General features: G+C 47.2%; 1 protein-coding gene across 1 annotated transcript in view; it reads right to left on the bottom strand.

Moving 5' to 3' along the window:
- LOC144763317 (uncharacterized) overlaps positions 1-22,627 on the bottom strand; it is a 306,535-nt gene that overhangs the window by 253,619 nt on the left and 30,289 nt on the right. Inside the window, exons 5-7 of the mRNA XM_078648804.1 lie at positions 20,110-20,387; positions 4,701-4,766; positions 387-549 (exon numbers count right to left, since the gene is read on the bottom strand). Coding sequence (XP_078504930.1) covers positions 387-549; positions 4,701-4,766; positions 20,110-20,387 — 507 coding nt within the window. The remainder of the gene's footprint in view (positions 1-386; positions 550-4,700; positions 4,767-20,109; positions 20,388-22,627) is intronic.

The raw sequence follows: 22,627 nt of genomic DNA, 5'->3' as shown, positions 1-22,627 counted from the left end.
TTCACTGACGTGGACGCCTTTTGTATTTAAATATAAAATCCACAAGTCTCCCTTATATGGTGCTTGGACCATGCACAGTGGGAATGTGCTGTTATAACAAGGTGATCATGTTACTTTATGGTACCATAAAAACTCAGGTTAAACATGCACCTGAAATCAATTTTACTTCAACGAGGGTCATAAAACGTCTGAGTACCATGGAAAACCAAGAAAACACACAGTATATTTAAAAAAAAAAACAGATGAGAAACTCCCGGAAGTACCATGGAAAACAAAGAAAACACACAGTATATTAAAAAAAAAAAACAGATGAGAAACTTCCGGAAAGCCTGTAGTAAACTTTGAAGGTGTGTTTATAAGAGGCAGCTTCCAAGTGCCTAACTCACCTCTTCTGGCTTAGTCAGGTCTTTGAACGGCGGATCTCGTGGTCGCCTCCGCCCGAGCTCCCATCTCTCCCAAAACTTGGTAAACAGGTACTGCTCCATAGCACGCGGCACCTTCTGCGGGTCAATGCTGTGGAAGTCTTCCGGTGGGATGGTGTCGATGTACCTGAAACAGTACAGAGAGACCAATGACTTCACCACCCCTCTAGAGGTGCCGAACATCTCCAGGTACTTCCAGAAAGGTGCTACTGAAACGAGCGTCCGAAGCGGGCTTCGATAATGGAGGTGCAGGAGTAATGTCTGTATGAACAGAGAGATCATCAGAAAATAAGCGAATTTGAGTGACCACTGTACACATGAAGACATTGCTCATGCGACTTCATCCAAAGTAGTGAGTTAATTCTGGAGGCCACGTTTAAAGGGTTTTATAAAATATAAAAGTAAATATCAAGTCTGAAGTTTCCTGGTCTTTTCCCTTGTTGAACACTACATTTGAACTCAAGACTGCAAATGGGATTGTCAGACACCACTGTGGAAAGTAATTAAAAGAATAAAAAAGAATGAGTTGCAGAGGACTCCCATGAGAACATCGCTTTTTAATATCCAGGGGGCATATTATCAAGGGGGTTTATCTCCGCTTTTTTGGCTTTAAAAGCCAAGAAAGCGGAGATAAAATGATCTCCCTATTACCTAGCTGTCGCTAACACCAGTTAGCAACAGCTAGTAGGAGATAGCGACCATCTTGGGCCCCACTTTGCATGTCAGTGATATTTATCACTAATGACATGCAAAGTGGGCGTGCCAAGATGTTAGCGACTGGAAACAGTCGCTAACATCGCTATCTCCTATTACCAACTTTTGGAGATATTCGCGCTAAGCGCGAATATCTCCAAAAGCTAACACCTGCCCTGAGCAGTTCTTAGCCATGTTATCCAATGGGAGGTGGATAACATGGCTAAGAGCATTAGCTCGGTAATGCATGAATATCGCTGACTTTTCAGCGATATTCATGCATTGCGGCCGTTTTTTATCGCATTTGCGATAAACCTTGGTAATACCAAGGTTTATCTGCGATAAACATCGCCGCAGCTCAGCGGAAAATATTTTGTCTCTAACCAAGCAATAGCGATAATTATCGCTATTGCTTGGTAATATGCCCCCCGGTTTTGATGAAGTTACGGAGGAGGGACCTGCCTTCGAAGACAAAATAGTTCTGATTAGAATTCCTGTGCCTCCTACCCACCATAATATCTTGGAGACTTCCGGTTCTTAAACAGAAGCGGGTCAAGGTTTCTAAAAACCCCTCCTTATTGACCTTCAGAATGCCCTCTGGTAGCTGCAGGCTGCAGCAAGTGGCCATTGCCCGTCAATGAGCAGTGCTCCCGGGCAACCAGGTTCGGAGCATAAATTCCACTTCACTCACCCTCTCACCCTCTCTGTCTTTATCAATTTCCTTCCACAGTAGAGTGACTTTTGACTCAAATGTATCAACTTCTTACCATTATCTATTTCTGTCTCACATTCCCAATAAAAATTGGACACATCCCTGTTTCATGTGCTCCTGACATTCACAGCGCAATGTAGCAAAGTGAGATAGGCTTTTCTACTCTGCCCATCTCCCCACTGCCCCTCCCTCTTATCTGCATCAGTCTACAAGCGTATTACCTGTAAACTACCTAGATGCCGCCCGGCTATATGTCAGGGGTCTCAGTGATGAGATCCTCTTTTGTGTGCAGCACAAAAGGCAATAGGTGGAATGCTTGAACCAAGCTGGGCCACTCCATCACCAAAAGAGAGGGCCCATCCCAAACCGCGAGACTATGCCCGCTGTGAATGGGAACGCAAGTGACCCCAGAGAAGTCTAGGATCGCTTGCGATGCACTCTGGAAGTTGAGTTCTGGCTTCATCTTTTGGAGCAACCCCGAGATGATGGCTGGTCCATCTCGGTTAATGGTACGGTGAAGAAATGAAGAAGAGAAATCCGTGCAGGACATTGCAAGTGGGTTTGATTAATTGACGCATTCCATCACAGTTTTATGTTGCTCCACAAATATCTTGTCATGTGACACCCACGGGTCAAGAGAGTGCTTACACATGAAACACTTGGATCTTTTTTCCATAGGGATGCACACTGTACCTCACTAATGCTGCCGAAAGCCCCCAAAACTAAAGTGGCTTATGTAATTATTCAGATGATACGTGGGCGGTCAGCTTGGACTGGACTGTCTCACCTGTCGTGGAACCAAGACTGATTTGCACATGGTTGGTCCATCTCATTAATGGCACTTTGAGAGAAAAAACGATGGCATGCCGCCCAGATAAGTGGAATCAGTTATGATTAATTCAAGCACTTCATCCATTATATTTTTTTCTCTTCCTCTCATGGAAATTTACACTCTTGGTGTGGCTTCTTTCCTGATGAATCTGAATTCTGCAACTTAATAGCAGCTTGCAAGCACCACACCCCTGTAGGGATGTATGTTGTTTTGCATTCCGTTGCAACGCATGCCTTTACCACGCATGCGTTACAACGGAATGCGTTTTCCACGCATAACCTTTACCATGAATATTCCTTTACCTCGCATAGATTTACAATGATTTTCGTTGTAAATGTATGCATGGTGAGGGCATACTCTTGTTAAAGGTTATACCCCTCCCCTTACATGACCCCCAGCCCCCACTCCTTATAATTACCCCTGCCCTTAACCCTTAATCTTTTTTTTTAACTTAATTTCCCCTTACCTTTTTAACTCGTCTCCTCTCCATCTTCCTTAGTGACGTCGGTCGTACGTCGTAAAGAGGAAGCGGAAGTTTCTTTCTGTTTCCTCTCTAATGACGATGATTGCTTCAGCCTCGGCACTTCAGGTTCGCTTTTTTTGGGGGGAGGCGACCTCCCCAACCCCCTTTTTAATCCCATGCTTTATTTTTTATTTTTGGGGGGAGACCCCCAAGCCCCCCATTTTTTGTGCAGATACCACACATGCCTTTACTACGTATCTTGTAGTAAAGGTCTGCGTGGTAAAGGCTGTCGTTGTGACCACGCATGCATTGTAATGCATGCGTGGTAAAGGTTTTTGTGGAAACGGCCGCGTTGTAATGGCCCTTTCCCCCCTGTAGATTCAAGGTTTGGTAACTGTACACCCCTTACTAAAATGGCCCCTGTGTTCTTCTGTGGGCTGCGCTAGGCTCAGATATCCCGTCATTCATCACCATGCCTGAGATCAGCACTCTTACAAAGTGGCAATGGGAGGCCCTCACATGACCCATTTAAAGAGCTCTGCAGGACAGGTGTCGATTGTGGCGGGCAGTATTTGTCACCCAGTCTGCCAGGCTTCTGCAGGAACTCACTGCACCTCCAGCTCCCATCATACAGCAGTCAAGGCAGTGGTTCACGCTCACCTCCTGCAAACCCTGCAATTCCCTGCTCTTCACAGTGACTCAGGTTCGCCATCTATCTCGAGGTAGGCCAATGCCTACTTTTTCTTACAATCTCTGACCACAAACTTACCATTATCAGGTGACACAAAGGTTGGGTATCAGTACCAGCTGACAGCAGCCTCGGAAAGGACGCAGACGCCACTCAGATAAAATGCCACAGAGCCAGAGGTCAAGACTTAAGAGGTACAAATGGTGAGAACCACTTTGGTTGGGTCACCAGGAAGATTAGGCTGATCCCTTGATCAAAAACAGCAGTACCTTGTGTTACTGCCAGATCCTACTGAAACAAATACCTAGAGTTTGAGTTCTGAACAAACATTTGTTTTAAGACAGTGCCAGGACAAATCTGGCAGGGTGTTAGAGTAAATTGATCTTCACCAGTCTGCAAATTTAGCCAATTTGTAGCATAGCGGGAAAGAGTAGGTCTTGCAGGCTGTAGCTTGTCTGCCATCTTCGATTGTAGCCGAAATTTTTAGGAGGACATGACCCTGTGCCTAGTTCTCAATTACCAATAAAGGATACCCGCCTCTTCCATCTCATGTATGTACCCTAGGACATGCTGCATCATATGGACCATGTTTTGGCAAAGCAGGGGGCCACAGTGTCTGTAGTGAAGAGCATGGCAATATCATGAACTACAAATAGGTGCCATTTGCACCTGCAATGAGATAAGAGACATTTCGACTTGAACACCTGTCTCGGTTTATGTGGTCATGTACCCGGTCTGTTATTTTGCAAAGCCCCTGAAATGCAATATTATCTATTAAAGGTTATATATTATTTTATCCTATATTGTAATGAACTCCTTATGCAAATAAAGAGAAGATCAACAAAGCCTGAGACGTACATGGTAGAGTAGTGTTTTGTAGCTTCCATTACCTTATGCAACCTTCCATCTCTGCACCAAGGTTCTCCTCGTACTCTTTCAGCTCTTCCTGAAGATCTCTACAAGAGGAAAGTGTCATAGTCAGTGAGGGATACATAGTCACATTTCCAGACCAGAGCCCAAGGGATGCTGTACACGCTGCACTAGGAAAGCTCGCTTACAATGATCAGACATCCAGTGGTGTTGGGCGCCATGTTTTAGAAGGCAATCCATGTGACTCTGATTCCCTTTTAGTTTTCACAGCAGATTGAATAGACTGAAGAAGGGACATACAAGGCACAGTAGCCCAAAGGCTTGCAGGTATGAACTGGGCTTCTGATTGTTAATAAGAACTGCTGTGCTGCTACTTGTGGAGAATGAAGGAAGGAAGGCCTACAGTTCACCAACAAGGCTAAGCACAGCCAAAACCACCCTAATCTCCTTTACTTCCAGTCCTTGTCTCATTTCATCATCTAAAGCATACATGCATACCAAGCCCTCTTCTAACACAGTTTCATATAATTTGCTTCCACTATTCTGTACTTCTCTAGGGCTAAAATGGCCCTTGTTCAGTAGCATGAACTCAAATTGGCACCAATAATGATGAATGTGACATTGTTTTGGCTTTGTTGAACCCTTACCAAGGGAAGCCTCATTTAGATGTAGGTATTCATTATCCATATTTCAGCTGTCACCACACAACGGTATAACCTGTGCAATCGTTACACAATCAGCAAGGATGGCTGCACTGTTTTGTGACGGTGTGGAAGGGGAGCGCCTCTCACCTCGACAGGGCGGCGCCCGAGCAGGGATTCCATAACTAATGTCCCTCTCGCGTCCCTGACGACCAGGACTCCTCCTCTCTTTCTTCCCCTGCAGGAAACGGAACGACCAGCGGGGTCGCACAACAAACCGGAAGTGAACTCCCGTGACCCCGGCGACCCCGGAAGTCCCGCCCCCATCATCAGCCCGACACACAGAAAAGGCGACGACGAAGAGAGGAGAGCGTTCAATGCGGTGGACTCGTGGCAGGAGACAGCGTGCGGAGAACCTGAGACGGAGAGTGGAGGGATTTCGAGGAGCGGAGTCGAGGAGGAGGAGGACGTCTGGACTGAAGACTGGTGGAGTCCTCCGGAGGTTGCTGGAGAGCGGCCGCAACTCACTGGAGAGTTGCAGCGGGGCATGTGAGTACACTGTTACCTTTTCTCCGTGTCTCCCTGTACATAGTGAGTGTAGTTTTGCTGTATATAGTATCTCCCACTATTAGACGACATCTGCACTGTATATAGTACTTAGCCATTGTCACTTCACCTAGTCCTGTGTATCATAGCTCCGACACTCCTCCCTCACCACAGCACGCTCTTCCCTTTCCTCTCTCTTCCCCCCCTCTGAGCCCCCTTTCCGTCCTCCGCCCTCACGTTCTCTTTTGCCCCATCACACCCCGGGTGTTGGCGATAGTACTCCAACGGTCCGAATACAAAAAAGGACTAACCGCTCTGTTCTCTCTCTCATTCCCCTCCGAGGCGACATCGGATCCGGTCCGTGGACCAGAAGCCAAACCCGACGATCTCCCCATCCCGACAGCCTGCCCAGCGGAGGACAACCCTGTGCCAACTACACCAGGAAACAAGACTTCAAGACATCCCGTCTCACTTTTCTCAACCCCTCTTACCTACCCTGGTACAAAATCAATAAAAACAGCTGAACATAGTGCATTATATCCGTCCTCCACGCCTGTTATTCCGGTCCGCCCATACCCCTACTCCACACCTGGTGTCAGAAGTGGGATTAACCAGAAGCATGGAGGCCGCGGTGAAACAGTTGGCGGAGAGCCAAGAGCTACTGGGGAAGATGATGGAACGCTTCCTCAAAACGGCCGAAGACGATCGTGGCCAGCTACATGACGTCCTGCAGGATCAAGGCACCGTTCAGGACCAGGCCCTCGGGAGGTTGGCTGACGTTATGGGACAGCAGCGACCGGCGGCCTCTCTACCCTCTGTAGTCCTACAAAAGTACGTCCCGGGAGAAGACCCGGACTTCTTTTTTACAAACTTTGAACGCCTGGCACAAGCCGCTTCCTGGCCGGCCGATCGCTGGGGTCACTACCTGGGACCTCTGTTGACGGGGGAACTGCAGGCGGCCTACCAACAGGCCAACGTCCAGGGGCAGACGCAGTACCAGGACATAAAGACCTGTATCCTGGAACGTCTAGGGATCGATGAGGAGACATATAGGGTTCGACTGAGGCAAGCCCGTGAAGGACCCCAGGAGACGCCCCGGGCTTTATCATTCCGCATCCAGGACCTGACCAACCGCTGGTTGAAGCCGGCCACGGCCTCAAAGGAGGACATTATGTCCAAAATCTATTTGGAACAATTCCTAGCCTCTCTCCATCCCGCTACCCAGAAGTGGGTGCGACAACACGCCCGTTTAACACTGGACAGCGAGTGCTTACAGCCGAGCACAAGAACTCCAGAAGAAGGACGAACACCCTCCCCGTATTCCTCATGGAAGTCAAACCCGGGCCCAAAGACCCACCGTGCCCCGAAAACCGGATCCTGTTCCCTTGTTTCCCTTCCCGGTATTGCCTCGACCAAGTCCTCCCGGACCACAGTGTTACCACTGTGGAGGACATGGACACATTGCCCGCTTTTGCCCGCAGAAGGAAGAGCCCATGGAGGTAGGGCTTGCTAGGAATTATGTGTGCCTCACCACGGATGCCAGCCCTCCTCCTTTCCGTTGTCATGTGAAGATCGACGGCCACCCCATGATGGCCCTCGCCGACTCAGGCTGCCGACAAAGCGTTCTGAGGCCCCAGGAGATGCCAACCCCTATCGGGCCTGTGACCGGCACAGTGGACATCCAATGTGTACACGGTGACACTAAGAGATATCCCACCACCAGGGTCCGTGTACAACACACCACGGATGAAGGAAGCCCGCTCACAGTGGGGCTGGTGACCAACCTACCGGAACAAGTCATCCTGGGTAGCGACTACAGCGGTCTTCCGCATCTGCTACAAGATGCCACAGACTCCTTGGAGCGGTGGTGGACTGAAGCTCCCTTTTCTCGAAACCCACCCCCCGTAGAGCCAACCACTAAAGTTCCGAAATCTAGAGGCCAAAAGAAGGAAGAGAAAAGGTCCCATACCACAGCCTATCCAGTCCAGGTGAACAACCATCCTTGGGACTCCGATCGAGAATACCGAGCTGCACAGCAAGAAGACCCGGTGTTACAGGATGCCTCGAGCGTGCCTTGGAAAACGAAGACCTGTTACAAGTATGTCCTTACTTCTTCAAAAAGAACGGTCTGCTATACAGGAAGGGCGGACCCCAACAAACCCCTCAGCTACTCGTTCCCGGTCCCTTTCGCGACAAAGTACTGTTCCTGGCTCATAGCCATTTGTTAGGGGGTCATTTCGGAGATGATAAAACAGGACAGACCATTTTGGAAAAGTTCTACTGGCCTGGTGTGTACAAACAAGTGAGTCAGTACTGCCGTGAATGCCCGGTATGCCAGAAGAATACTCGATACCGGCCCCCGAAAGTACCCCTCCAACCCCTCCCTCTCATCGACGTCCCTTTCAGTAGGGTGGGGATGGACCTCATAGGCCCCATGTTACCCTCAAGGAGCGGGTGTAGATATGCTCTTGTCCTCGTGGACTACGCCACACGTTTTCCTGAGGCCATTCCCTTACGCCACCCTACCACCCAGAACATAGCTAAAGCTCTCGTCACCATCTTCACCCGGGTGGGTTTTTCCCGTGAAATATTGACAGACCAAGGTACCCCGTTTGTCTCCTCCCTTATGCGCCAGGTGTGTTCCCACCTGGGCATCAAACAGATAAGGACCTCTGCCTACCACCCCCAGACCGACGGGCTGGTGGAGTGGTATAATGCCACCCTGAAAACCACCCTCAAGAAGCTATTAGGACTGGAGAGCCGTCGCTGGGAAGAAATGTTGCCCTTAGCCCTGTTTGCGATAAGATGCAAAGTCCAGAGCAGTACGGGATACTCCCCCTATGAACTCTTGTATGGGAGGGCACCCAGGACCCTATTGGATATGGCCCGAGAGGCTTGGGAGGCCGAGCCCGATCGCACCCGGCCTCTACCGGAATACGTAGCGAACCTTAAAACGCACCTAGGTCAAATCAGAGAAATAGTAAGGCAAAACATGATGACCGCTCAGGCAACCCAAAAACGCCAGTACGACCGGGGAGCCAAGGTAACGACCTTTGGACCCGGAGACCTAGTACTCCTCCTCATTCCCTCCTCTGACCACAAGTTACTAGGACAGTGGCAAGGGCCGTATCCCGTATTGAGACAGGTGACTCCCGTCACATACGAGATTGAGTTGGACCACAACCGCAACCAGACACAAATATACCACGTAAACCTCCTGAAGAAGTGGGAGGGGCCACAGCCGGTACTAGCCAGTATACAACGTGGGGAGACCCTGCCGTTTGAGTGCTGTCTGGACCCCGATCTGCCCGAAAGTAACAGACAAGAGCTAAGGAAAACCCTATCACCGATACAGGCGATCTTTTCCTCCCTACCAGGGCACACAACCGTCATTGAGCATGCCATACACACAGAACCCGGTAAAACCGTGAGGCAACGGCCCTACCGGGTCCCTGAAGCACGCCGAAACATCATCAGGGAAGAGACCAAGCAGATGTTGCAAATGGGCATCATAGAATCGTCTATCAGTAGCTGGAACTCGCCCATAGTCCTAGTCCCCAAACCCGATGGCTCCACGAGATTCTGCATAGACTTTCGAGAGGTCAATAAAGTCTCAAGTTTCGATCCCTATCCTTTACCAAGGGTAGACGAAATGATAGAACTTATAGGCAAAGCCAGATATATCAGCACCTTGGATCTCTGCAAGGGATACTGGCAGATCCCCCTGAAACAGGAAGACAAGAAGAAAATGGCGTTCTCCACGCCGGATGGCCTATTCCAATTCAGAGTAATGCCCTTCGGGCTTCATGGGGCCCCTGCGACGTTTCAGAGGGTCATGAACATTGTCCTACAACCGCATGCCCAATACGCAGGAGCTTACCTGGATGACATTGTCATTTATAGCAACGACTGGCAAGAACACCTGTCCCACCTGAAACAAGTGGTCACATCCCTGGGGAAACACGGGTTCACTATCAATCCCACCTAAACCACTCTTGCTGCTCAATCCGTGAAATACCTGGGGTATCTGCTTGGGGAGGGCGTCATCAGACCTCAGGACAACAAAATAAAGGCCATCCAGGCCATCCCCTTTCCACAAACCAAGAAAGACCTCCGTGCCTTCCTTGGGCTGTTAGGGTACTATAGGAGGTTTATCCCCAACTTTTCCCAAACCGCTGTCCCCCTGACTGACCTACTGAAGAAAAGCACACGAACAGAGGCCATGCTACAGCACCCCACTCCCCTGATGTTGCACGCCTTTCAAGAACTCAAGCAATCCCTGGTGTCTGAGCCAGTCCTGATTAGCCCCGACTACACACAGCCCTTTATCTTGCAAATCGATGCCTCAGACCAGGGATTGGGAGCCGTTCTGTCCCAGAAAGACCAGACAGGGGTGGAGAGGCCTATCCTCTACCTCAGCAGAAAGCTCTTCCCTCGGGAAATGAATTATGCTGTGGTTGAAAAGGAGGCCCTGGCCATTAAATGGGCTGTAGAGAGCCTTCAATATTATCTGGAGGGGCGTGAGTTTATTCTATATACAGACCACGCCCCATTGGAGTGGATGGCAAGAAACCGGGGCCACAACTACCGAGTGCTCCGGTGGTTCTTATCCCTGCAACCGTACCGATTCAAAACATTACACCGAAAAGGGGCAGAACAGGGCAATGCGGACTATCTTTCTCGCTATCCTCCACCTAAAATCCCCACAAGAAAGACAGCTAGGGAAAGGGGATGTGGAAGGGGAGCGCCTCTCACCTCGACAGGGCGGCGCCCGAGCAGGGATTCCATAACCAATGTCCCTCTCGCGTCCCTGACGACCAGGACTCCTCCTCTCTTTCTTCCCCTGCAGGAAACGGAATGACCAGCGGGGTCGCACAACGAACCGGAAGTGAACTCCTGTGACCCCGGCGACCCCGGAAGTCCCGCCCCCATCATCAGCCCGACACACAGAAAAGGCGACGACGAAGAGAGGAGAGCGTTCAATGCGGTGAACTCGTGGCAGGAGACAGCGTGCGGAGAACCTGAGGCGGAGAGTGGTGGGATTTCGAGGAGCGGAGTCGGGGAGGAGGAGGACGTCTGGACCGAAGACTGGTGGAGTCCTCCGGAGGTTGCTGGAGAGCGGCCCCAACTCGCTGGAGAGTTGCAGCGGGGCATGTGAGTACACTGTTACCTTTTCTCCGTGTCTCCCTGTACATAGTGTAGTTTTGCTGTATATAGTATCTCCCACTATTAGACCACATCTGCACTGTATATAGTACTTAGCCATTGTCACTTCACCTAGTTCTGTGTATCATAGCTCCGACACTCCTCCCCCACCACAGCACGCTCTTCCCTTTCCTCTCTCTTCCCCCCCCCTCTGAGCCCACTTTCCGTCCTCCGCCCTCACGTTCTCTTTTGCCCCATCACACCCCAGGTGTTGGCGGTAGTACTCCAACGGTCCGAATACAAAAAAGGACTAACCGCCCTGTTCTCTCTCTCATTCCCCTCCGAGGCGACATCGGATCCGGTCCGTGGACCAGAAGCCAAACCCGACGATCTCCCCATCCCGACAGCCTGCCCAGCGGAGGACAACCTTGTGCCAACTACACCAGGAAACAAGACTTCAAGACATCCCGTCTCACCTTTCTCAACCCCTCTTACCTACCCTGGTACAAAATCAATAAAAACAGCTGAACATAGCGCATTATATCCGGCCTCCACGCCTATTATTCCCGTTGCCCATATCCCTACTCCACAGACGGCAAGTATACGCAGGGCAAAAATACATCTAGTAGAAGAGAAAGATGGATGAAGCCTTGCAATCCATAGTGGCAGGGCAACCATGGTGCAGTGTTGGTGTGGTTAAAGACCCAGAGGCATGCCTGGGATCTCTTAAGGTTTGACCCCAAGTACCAGAGATTTAAAAGTACAGTGTGTTCTGTGTATTCATGGAAATTGCATATAAGAGTCATTTACTTCATATTTTTTGGTGTAGTTTATCATTATTTTAGGGTTGGAGGTATGATTTCCCTCCACCAGGGACTGCTGCAATTCATTTCTTGAAATCAGTTTTGACAAATTTTGGGACAAGTCAGCTTCAAATGTTCACAGATAACAACCAGGAGCTACTAGATACTGCTTATTGCATGGTTCAGGGAAGAAATTAGATCACAAAAAAGCATCATCAACCTTAAGACCTATTGGCTGTGCCAATGGTTTTAGCCGTGATGTACGGCACCCCTAATGCTGTGCAGCATGGCTAAAGAAGAAACAAAAAGACTATCACGCAGCTACCTGCGTCATTTTGTAGGCATGCACATCACCATGTGCAAGACTTTTTTTTTCTTTTTGATTTGCATATCCAAGTTGGCTGGGCAAGTAAAAAGAAAAAATACATTAACGTGTTTTTTAAGTGCCTTGCAGGGCTACATGGAGGATATGGGTAGAACGGGAGCAACGTGGAGGGCGCGGATGGAGCAACACAGAGAGTGCGTGTGGGCAAAGCAACAAGGCGGGAGGGTGGAGTCAAGATGGAGGCTGGTGGTGGGGGGGAAAAGCAACAGGCAACAGAGAAGGAGGGCTGCAGATAGGGGAAGCAACACAGAGGGCAGTGGGGACGGAAGCAACATGGAGGGCAGCAGGAGAGAATAAAACATACAGCAATGGCGGGCGCACACGAGAGCGAGCGCAGCATGGAGGGGTCAGGGATAAGCACGCGAGCACCAATGAACAAAATGGGCTGCAAAAGAAGAGAAGTACATAAGGGAGACAGCTGAAAAAATATGCAATCTCACGATGCTTAAAAAAAGTGTTTGAAAAGACAGCAGTGGAAGCATAGAAGCCAGACTATCGAAGGATATGATATAATAAGATGCTATGCTCCATGGGAGGGTCAAACACATGATTGACAAGCTAGGACACTAATAAGAAACAGACAAATCAGAGTGACAGGAAAGTCAACTAATAGTAAACAGTGGCTCCAAGCTCCTGAGTGTTCTTGGTAAGCCCAACATTTGTCTTGCGCAACCTGTCAGCTGTGCTGTCTAGTACGCTCGACCTTAAAAGAAAGTTGGAAGGGAGAACTGCATTGGCTTGTACATGCATGTATGAGCCTTGCAGTAGCAGCAGAGGAGCAAACTGAGTCACAGAGTTCAACAGTTCAACAAGTCTGCGACTGTCTCTCTCACGCTTGCAGCGTGTGAATAGATAGTGAAAGGAATGATGACACCTGGAACAGAACGTTAAATTCCAGAGTTTGGGTGCTGAGTGGAAACTTTGTTTTACTGCAGAGCAGAGTTAAAGTAGGATGCTGGAATTAACAACAGTTTTCCAATGATGAGGGCAGCCTATTTATTACTTAGTAATGATGAACCTAGTTTGTAGTAAAACACAAATTAAGTGAATTATATCCTTTGGCACTTCCAATAAGGCAGACGGGATATCGGTCAGATTTGTGATAAAGTAACCTGACCACCAAACTCTGAATCACGCACTAAATTTTCCAACCTCAGAGCATAAAATATTGGTGCACCCAGCTCAAATCGCTGTGCTACAGTTAATATAATTCGTCCTTGGTATAATGTGTTCATTAATAAATGAGTTTGTGCACTGCATCCCATAGTCAGAATAAGCAACTGGTCTCTAGGTTTCTCCTTATGAACTTATAAGGTCCTACATTGAGACCTCTCAGCAGAGCTGGACTGGCCGTAGTGGGCACCGGGCAATCCCCCGGTGCGCCGCACGGGTTGGGGCCGGTTTTGGGCCCTGGGGCCGATTTTGTTACAGGGCCGTTTATGCAGCAAACCGGCCCTGGCAAAGAGCTCGGCTACACCCCTAACACCCGGGGGGGGGGGGGGGGCGAGCACTATGCCAGGGCCGGTTTTGGTTCCCAGTCTGGCCCATTGTCTCCTCTGTAGACATCAAATTACTGTGGTGTACAACACGAGATACAACCCCAGACTTTATGCTGCTGCAGTAGGCGTTGGACGATTACTTTAAGTTGACTGTCCCCTGCCACTAATACCTAGCAATCTATTTCTCACGGGCACCAATGCCTTCTAAGCACAGACTAGTGTTATAGAACACTCTCACAGACTTGCGTCATCACCTCATGGGAATTCAACATGGCTGCTCCTGGTTGTTTGAACAGCTTAATGGTTTGGTAATCACTATTCACTGAAGACTCCACACCTTAAGCACACACGGAGCCACGCTCTACCATTGCCATAGCGATGGCTCGTGCTCTCACGTTTACTTTGATTTTCTTGTGTACTTAAGGGCATGGAAAATGTGTTACAAGGATACACAGTCAATGAACATAAAAGGTTTACAAGCCACAACATCGGTCAAAACCAGAATTATGAAAGCAGGAGAGCTAAACAAACGAACGTGCGGGTTGAGGAAGGTAAAAGAGGAGGCATAGGTAAAAAAAACACAACTGTACACGAAAGTAGGTTTAAAAAAGGAATACGCAGAATATGAAGTTAAAGTGTAGACATAAATGAACTAAAAAAGGTTACAAAGAACAAGTCAGATCTACAACAGAATGAAACACAAACACTGTAGAATTGTCAGGATGCAAAAAGAGTTGAAAGCGAAGTACAGTGGTGCAAAACAATCTTCAGATTGGGGGTCGCGCCATGAAGGCTGCATCATTATACTCATAGGGATTCAGAAAATCCAAGCATCACACAAAGTCGCACATTTGTCAAGCACATTCAGAAAGAGAGGGGTATGGGTGTAATATTTAGCTGATGTTGCATTTTGGAGTACACTATTACAAATGTATTACTAAAGCATTGTGAGGTAGCGCACTGTCATTTACAGACAGCACATTTACCATTGTAATGACCACTAAATTTGCACAGACACACAGTTTTACTGATAAAACTGTATAGTTCACAAATGATGATGTGGAAATTGGTCTTCAGTGAATATTTGTCATTTGCCCACCGAGTAAAGTCTTGATTTGTTTTGATCCTATTCAAATCTTTGCTTCATCACACCTCAGAACTACAAAAAAGCTCTTCATTTGTACTCTGCTAACTGCTTCTTTATTTTGAAATATTTGTCCAGAACATTTAAAGGTATTTAAATGTTGTGTGTTAGAAAAAGCGGCATCCTACAGCCTTTCCTTTCACAATAGAAAGATTGTCGCATAGTTAGTTTTACAAAGCTCTCTCACTTTGCAGTCATAAAAAGGAAAGTAAATGTAATATACTTGTAAAGCGCACAGCTGCCCCAGCAACGGGGCGTCCCGGCGCTGTATAACTCTGGGGAACCCGTCCTGGCTTTCCCTGTGGGATGGTCCCTTGCTGGGAGTCCCCAAGGTGGAGCCAGGCATCCCCGGAATTGGTGGGGCCGTTGTGGAGATTAGGCAAGCTAATGCCCAGAGTTGCCGAGTGGAACCCCTGATTAGAGTAAGCACCGAAGCGAGAATTATCAAGTCCGCTGACCAAGGTCCACGACCCTGCCGCGTCGGGAATTGAACCCTGGTCCCAGGCTGACTTCTGCTCTCAGGCCTGCCGCCTCTAACCAGTGAGCCACACTACTCCACAATACCAACGTCCATGTTAAAAGTATAAAGAGCAGTTAGTCAGAATATTAGCCAGACATTTGACCTCTGTCTGTGAACATACAGCAAATTTGACAAGATTAAAACAACATTTAAAGTCATCTTTAACACTCATTCACCTTTGGAACTTCAGTATGGTTATCTTGGGGTGCTGCAGCACCCGCCGCACACCTACTTCCAGCACCTATGCTAGCGTTAGCCAAGATCTTTTTATATTACTAATATTATATGCATAATATAGATTGTTAAGGGGTCCTTCAGCCAGCCATCTTCATCCATTAGTCTGATACTTTCTTCCACCTACTACGCTATACAGTGTGAAGCAATGGGTCAGCCCAACTCAGCCAAAGGCTAACTTCACTGAGAGTGAGAGCGTTCTGTCCATTCACAAGGAGCACATCTTCACAGTAGTTCCCTGCTTTTTAGACCATAAACTTTTTACTGTAACCTAATTTTCCCCCCAGATTGACGAGGGTCCGGCAGCTTCCCCAAAAATTAGGTTTTGAAAAAACCATGAAAAAACAAGCATTGACAAAGCCAAAGGCCTTGCATGCAACTCCAGACTTATCAGTTTTGCCAATGCTTGTTTGCAATGAGATCCAGATATAGAACACTCAATTCTGGTAAGAAGGACATTATCTCCTGGGGTCACTTCCTTGTCCCCTTCTTTAAACAATGAGGAGATTCCCCCTTCCAAAGGGCATCTTTAACCTTTTTCTTTTCGGCCGCACAACCATTCTTACCATTGGTTGGCATTCTTGTCACTCTCATTTGCGTGCTTCTTATTCGTTGGCTTTGCATCCTCTTCTTGTGTTTGTCCCTTTTGTAAGTGAAGCTTCTTTACCGTCCTTTTGATTGAATGACTTGCATCCTTCAACTGCTCACATTTAGGGAACTTCTTTTTTCTTTTTCTTTCAGCATGCAATGAGAGTACATGAGTTTGCTCCGTCAAAAAGGCGAGACCTATTGGCTTTGAGAATGCTTGTTAAATACAGGCCCTCATCTACAAAGTCCTCCCCCTGCACCAGAGAAGGAGCCATAAAAGTAGTTTAGATTCACTCCCCCACCTGTTTTCTTTTTTTCCCCCACTACGGAATGAAAGTTCCTCTAAACATAAGATAGTGAGTGGGTCGATGGCTCCAACACATCTCCTCTTCCCTGGATCCTCCACGTTTAACAGAAGTTGAGTGTACTGAAGGCTTCCCTCAGGACCCTTTCCAGTAGTGCGTGCTGCCTTCAGGTGTGGCCGGGATCTCTTGCTCAGTAGTCAGGAGAAGAGATTCATGTGCAGGTGCTCCGCGGGTGGTGGTAGGCTGGCTGGCATATGAGGTCTGATTTTTGGCAATGTCATGTCTTGTTTCTAAAATTTTATTTTATGAAACTGAAAATATGCATTTTAAGAGGTATATGCATGAACACAGGGAAGACAGGAAACAACTGGGCCATAATATCGACCATGTTGCCCTATGGTACAATTGGAGCTGTACAGACTACATTGCATATTTATTTATTTATTTATTTTGTGCATTTGTATGGCGCAACAGCTACCCTGAGGGTTTCCTGGCGCCTTGGATCTGATTGAGGGAACTGAAACTTAGAAGAGGGGAGAGCTACTGATTAAAAAGCCAAGATTTCACTCCCTTACGAAATTTGAGGTAGTTTGATTCCAACCGCAGATTAAGGGGAAGGGCATTCCATAGGACAGGGGCCAAATAAGAGAATGAGCGTCCACCCATACGTACTCGCTTAACTCTAGGGACAACAAATTTGGCTTGTGTCATGGATCGAAGAGCGCGTGATGGTACATATTTCAGAGCCAGTCTACACAGATAGGAAGGAGCCTCATTCATACTGATCCTAACCATATAACAGAGTGCTTTAAATTTCACTCTGTTGGCGATTTTCAGCCAATGCAGTTTCTTCAGGTGCTCTGAGATGCTAGTACGCCCTGGGAGATGGAGAAGCACCCTAGCTGCGGCGTTCTGTACAATCTGCAGACGATTAATAGTATCTTTGTTGGCTCCTAGGAGAAGAATGTTTCCGTAGTCCAATCGAGACCCTATTAAGGCCTGTATTACTGTCCTTTGTGCCCCATCAGGCAGTTGCCAAAGTATTTTCCTTAACCATTTAAGGATGGCAAAGCAAGTTGTGGCCGTTTTTGTGACGTGTGCACGCATTGATAATTTGTTATCAATAATTATACCTAAATTGCGGGCAGAATGGACTGCGACCGGGGGCGAGCCCATTTCAACTGACCAATGAATGGGCCCCATAGATCATTATGATTGCCAAAAATGAGTAGCTCTGTTTTTTCTGCATTCAATTTTAGTTTATTATCATAGAGCCAGTCAGCCATTCTCAGAAGTCCAGAGCGGAGGGGAGAGAGATCAGATTTGTCTGTGGATTCAAGGGAGAACACTAATTGTGTGTTATCCGCATAGGAATAAATAGTAAGACCCATTTCTTCCGCAACCTTAGCTAATGGGGTAACATATATATTAAATAAAAGTGGGCTCAATATAGAACCCTGAGGTACCCCATACATAGATTTATGACAGTCAGAGGAATTATTTTTGGAGAAGACTTGGAAAGTTCGGTGTAGCAGAAATTGTTCCAGCCATCTCAGGGCATTCCCTTGTATTCCTATATCCTCCAACGTGCGAATCAAGGTCTGGTGGGAGATGGTGTCGAAGGCGGCACTCAGGTCAAGAAGAATGAGTGCCGCCGTGCCCCCTTCATCTAATTCCTTTCGGATGGCTTCAGTGACCCCCAGTAAGGTTGACTCCGTGGAGTGTCCCTTTCTAAACCCAGACTGTGAGAAATGCAACAGATTGTTATCATTGACAAATTTAGATAGCTGGTTATTGACATGCTTTTCCAAGACTTTTGAGAAAATAGGTAGTAATGATATTGGTCGAAAGTTTGAAAAGATCTCTGGGTCCCCCTCTGCTTTTTTCAGCAGAGGGACAACCATGGCATGCTTCCAGTCATCTGGAATCACAGCCTCCTCTAGAGAGGCATTTAATAAAGATCTAATTACGCCCAAAATGGAGGAATCCAACTGCTTTAGAATAGACGCAGGGATAGGGTCCTGAGGAGAGCCAGATCTAATGCTGTTAAGAATATCTACAAAGGCCACCATGTCCATAGATTGCCAGTCTGTTAGTACATTCTCCTTGGCGATTACTTTGTTAGTTTTCTCGCCAGGGAGGGAGGTGTTATTTGTGGGGACTATGTCCTTCTCAGTTTTGCTAAACTGAGAGTAAATATTTGTAATTTTCTCATTGAAATAATTGGCTATATTGTTGCATTGCATAGTAGATAAAATCGGCGGTTCTGGTTGAGAGGCCGCTCCTGCCAAATTTTTTAAAACTTTAAAACTAACAACTGGTAACCCTTCAGATATTTATTCCCACTGAAAAAAGCTTTATTTTTTATGTAGAAGTTGTCCCATACCCTCTTTATATGTACGTAAGCCAGTGGCCCAATAATTAACTTTATCAGCAGAGTCGTCAGTACTACAAATAAAGAAAATATAGTAAAGTGCTAAAGGGTGGCAGAGGAATTTGTAGTACCATGAAGACACCAAGCAGCATGCAATCAGTGTACTGAAGCCTGTCCTGTTTTTTAGCGTTTCAAACGTGCCTGATGATGTTTCTATCGGCCAGATGTAAGACGGCCAAAATAGCGCCTCACAAATTGCGAGTCTTTTGAGACTCTCAATTTGCGAGGCGCTATTTAGGATGTACAACAGTGTATAACACACTGTTAGCGATTCCCAATGGCGTCGCAAATAGAGAGGCTCATGAATATTAATTAGCCTCTCGCAATTTGCGACCCCATTGGGAATGGCAGGCCCTCACAGGTATGGTGGCCTGCTGGGCTTAGCAGACCACCATGTCCGGAACTGCTTTTAAATAAAGCAGTTTTTCCCAAATGCAGCCAGTTTTCCTTAAAAGAAAACTGGATGTTTTTTTTTTTTTTTAAATGAAACGTTTTCGTTTCATTTTTTAAGGGCAGGCAGTGGTCCCTGGGTCTGCGCCTGCAAAGCCTGCGCTTGCAAAGGGGAAGGGGTTCCCTGGGGACCCCTTCCCTTTTGTGGCCCCATTACCACCCTCTTCATTGCGAGTGTTTTACGCTCGCAATTGCAGACAGACTACATCTGTACATAGGGTTGCGCTTGCTATTAGGAAGGGAACGCCCCTTCCTAATAGCGAGTCACAAAACCCTATTTTGCGAGTCGCAAAAAATTGTGACTCGCAAAATAGTGTTTGACCATACCCCATGCTGTTTTTGCATGCGCAAACGGGTTCGCAAACCTGTTTGCGCATGCAAAAACCATCGTACATCTGGCCCTGTAGTCTGTATATTGCATGAAAAATCATGTTACCCAAACTCCTTAATTATTGTAAAAGTTTTCTCCTTTTTACTTTTTTTCATTTTTCTTCTAATACAATCTTATGCGTGGTCTGCCATCCTGGATACTATTTTTAAATCTTTCAAATATTTTTGAAAAATGAAAACAGAAAATAGTAGAATTCATTCATATTGATGAGGTGTGAACTGTGCACCCTTTGAACTGTACAATAACAACATTCCTTTAAAAAAAATATATCATTAGGTAAATTATAATACGGACACTATATCATTAAATTGATGGATCACAGCACTAATGGAAGGGTGCCTTACAGGATCCTGTTGTGCAGGTGGTGGATGGTGCCCTCAACATCCTTGCGCTTCCGCTGCAGCTTCTCCATGAAGCTCTCCCTTGCAGACTCCTTCAAGTGCTCCTTCATCTGACTTCCTGCTGGAGAGCCAAGCATGAGGTCTGGAAGCAGCAGAGACTTGTCCACAGAAAGCAGCAGGGACCTGCTGGGGTTCTTCAGAAGGGAGTTATCCAGGATCTCCACTGAGGTGGCCTGGGCGATAGCAGAGACGTAGCGGTTGTCTCGAGCCAATGGGTTACCCTGAGGGCGGAGCAGAAGAAAAGAAGATGCTTTTTGAGTGATACAACTCACAGCATCAATTCCATTGTGTTTGTTTCCACCAGTGCAAAAATAGACAATACAAATATCAACATTTGCAAACATTTGCATACACAGACATTATCCAAGCACACCAGTTTGAAAAGGTTAAATGTCTGAGTGTTAGAAACATGTTAGATGGTAAATAAAACGTTTAAGATAAACTATCAAATCACAAACACTAAGACATACCTGCCAACTCACCCGGTGCTACAGTGTGACACACAATATGAGCTCCCATCACTCTGTTACCCGGAGAGGAGCTGATATCACACGGTGGCAGGGAAAACCAGCTGAAAACCACTGTAAATAGTGGTTTTCCAGCTTGTTATCCGAGACTTTGAACTGCCGACGTCCATTAAGGGCTGTGGAAAACACCCCAGAATATCTGCTCCAGCGTCCTTGAAGGCCTGCCCCCTCTTCACACTGTGAGATTGTTCTTTAAGTTGGCAGGTATGACTACGGCACCAAGAACACCAGGGCTGATACAGGGGGAGGATGCATTATGACACAGGCGGCCTGCACCTTCCAGGGCCCCACAGTCCTTCAGTAACATGTATTTACAGCTTTTTTGTTATAAGCAAGTCTATCATTGGCATTAATATTGAGACAGCTTACGTAGGGACACCACAGGATGGCATCAAGTTTTATCTTTACAAAAACTTAGAAACGGGTACTTATGGCACCTTTCAAAAACAGAACAGGATTCCAAGAGCCCCACATTGCCCTGGACCCTGAGAACCTCAATGACCTCTGGCAAGCTTGAAGCACACACCAGACTGAGTCTGACACCATATTTCGAGCCTACTGCTGTATAAAAAACACTGCCTCTTCAACAAACATGAAGAGCTCGACTAAAATGGTGCACTCAACTTATAATAATCGAAGAAACCATTTAGCACGTAATGCCTTATGGAAATTTGAATTCAACACTCACAAAGTGGCTTCCAACTGGTTCCACACAACTGAACTTGTATAGAGAAAATGTAAGTTGATTCTTGGAACAAGCTACTGTGTCTACTGGTTTCATTTGGTATTCTTACTTAACGACGAATTGCCTGACCCATTCAGGAGGGCCACATGTCAGAGAGGGACTTTTGCGGTCCAACCATGGTAGGTGATGTCAATTTGCATTCAAGGTAGCGAGGCCGAGCAGTCAAAGGCATCTCAGGGAGGTAATGTGTGTATGTGCCAGGTGGGAGCAGAGCTCAGAACTCACAGTGAAACAACCGACACGATAATGCACCGTCCAGCCCAGTGCTTATCTTAGTAAAAAGAAAGTACTTTAATAACACTACAAAAGTAAAAGTGCGCTCAGTTACAGGGTTGTGATTCCAACTATAATTTCTAGGTAAGTTTAAAATGCTCTTTGGCACTCTCTCTCCGTATTAGGAGCTTCTTTAATGACCATAAGACTTATCCCCTCGTGTAGGTATAGCCTTAAATTAAGCACAGGTGCAATTTACTAGGTTTTCTATCCAACAGAATATTGCACAGTTCAGTTCAACACTTAATACCCAAAATGGGATTGTTTCAGTCACAGTCAATGTACCCGGTGCAGAACTCGGTCTGAATGTCTAGGTCAGTCTTTTGCTTGTGGGACCCTGTGATATCTGCTCATGTTGCTGGGGTCGTGCAGCAATGGTGGGAGTTGTCCCAGCCGGCGCTTTGAGCAGCAACTCTGCTGACACAGAACAACACTGGCAGTCTTCACTTGAAATTCAGACTGTGGTGATGAGCATCATTTCAGGCCTTCTTGGCAGATGCTCATCCGGCATGTGTGGCATCTGGGACAAGATCAGGCTTCCTCTTCTCTAGAGAAGGCATCAGCCTCACCAGGCCTTCAGGAACTGCAGGGATGCGGCACAGCACATGGTTACTTTTCAGGCTTGATTTGTACATATGGCCCACTGCTGGGGCCACAAATGAAGAAAGGTGACCACTCGTGACAACTGCCAGGTCAAATTTGCTCAGAACGGCAGTCCGCAACGTCTGCAGGTTCACAACCTGCTTCTCCTCCTGGACAGTTTCTCCTCCTGCAAGCCCAGACATTCTCTTTCTCTGTCAAGAAGAACATAGAGCTGGAACAAGGTGGGATGGTTTGGATGCCTTTCCTATTCACATTTTCCAGATCCACTGCCTACAGTTTCAGAACTGGTTTGGAGTGGGTAATTTTCCGGCTG

This window comes from Lissotriton helveticus, chromosome 1_1 (assembly GCF_964261635.1).
Source record: "Lissotriton helveticus chromosome 1_1, aLisHel1.1, whole genome shotgun sequence".
In the NCBI taxonomy this organism is placed as follows: domain Eukaryota; kingdom Metazoa; phylum Chordata; class Amphibia; order Caudata; family Salamandridae; genus Lissotriton; species Lissotriton helveticus.
Note: the sequence above shows the minus strand (reverse complement) of the source record. Positions and strands in the feature narration are given on the sequence as shown.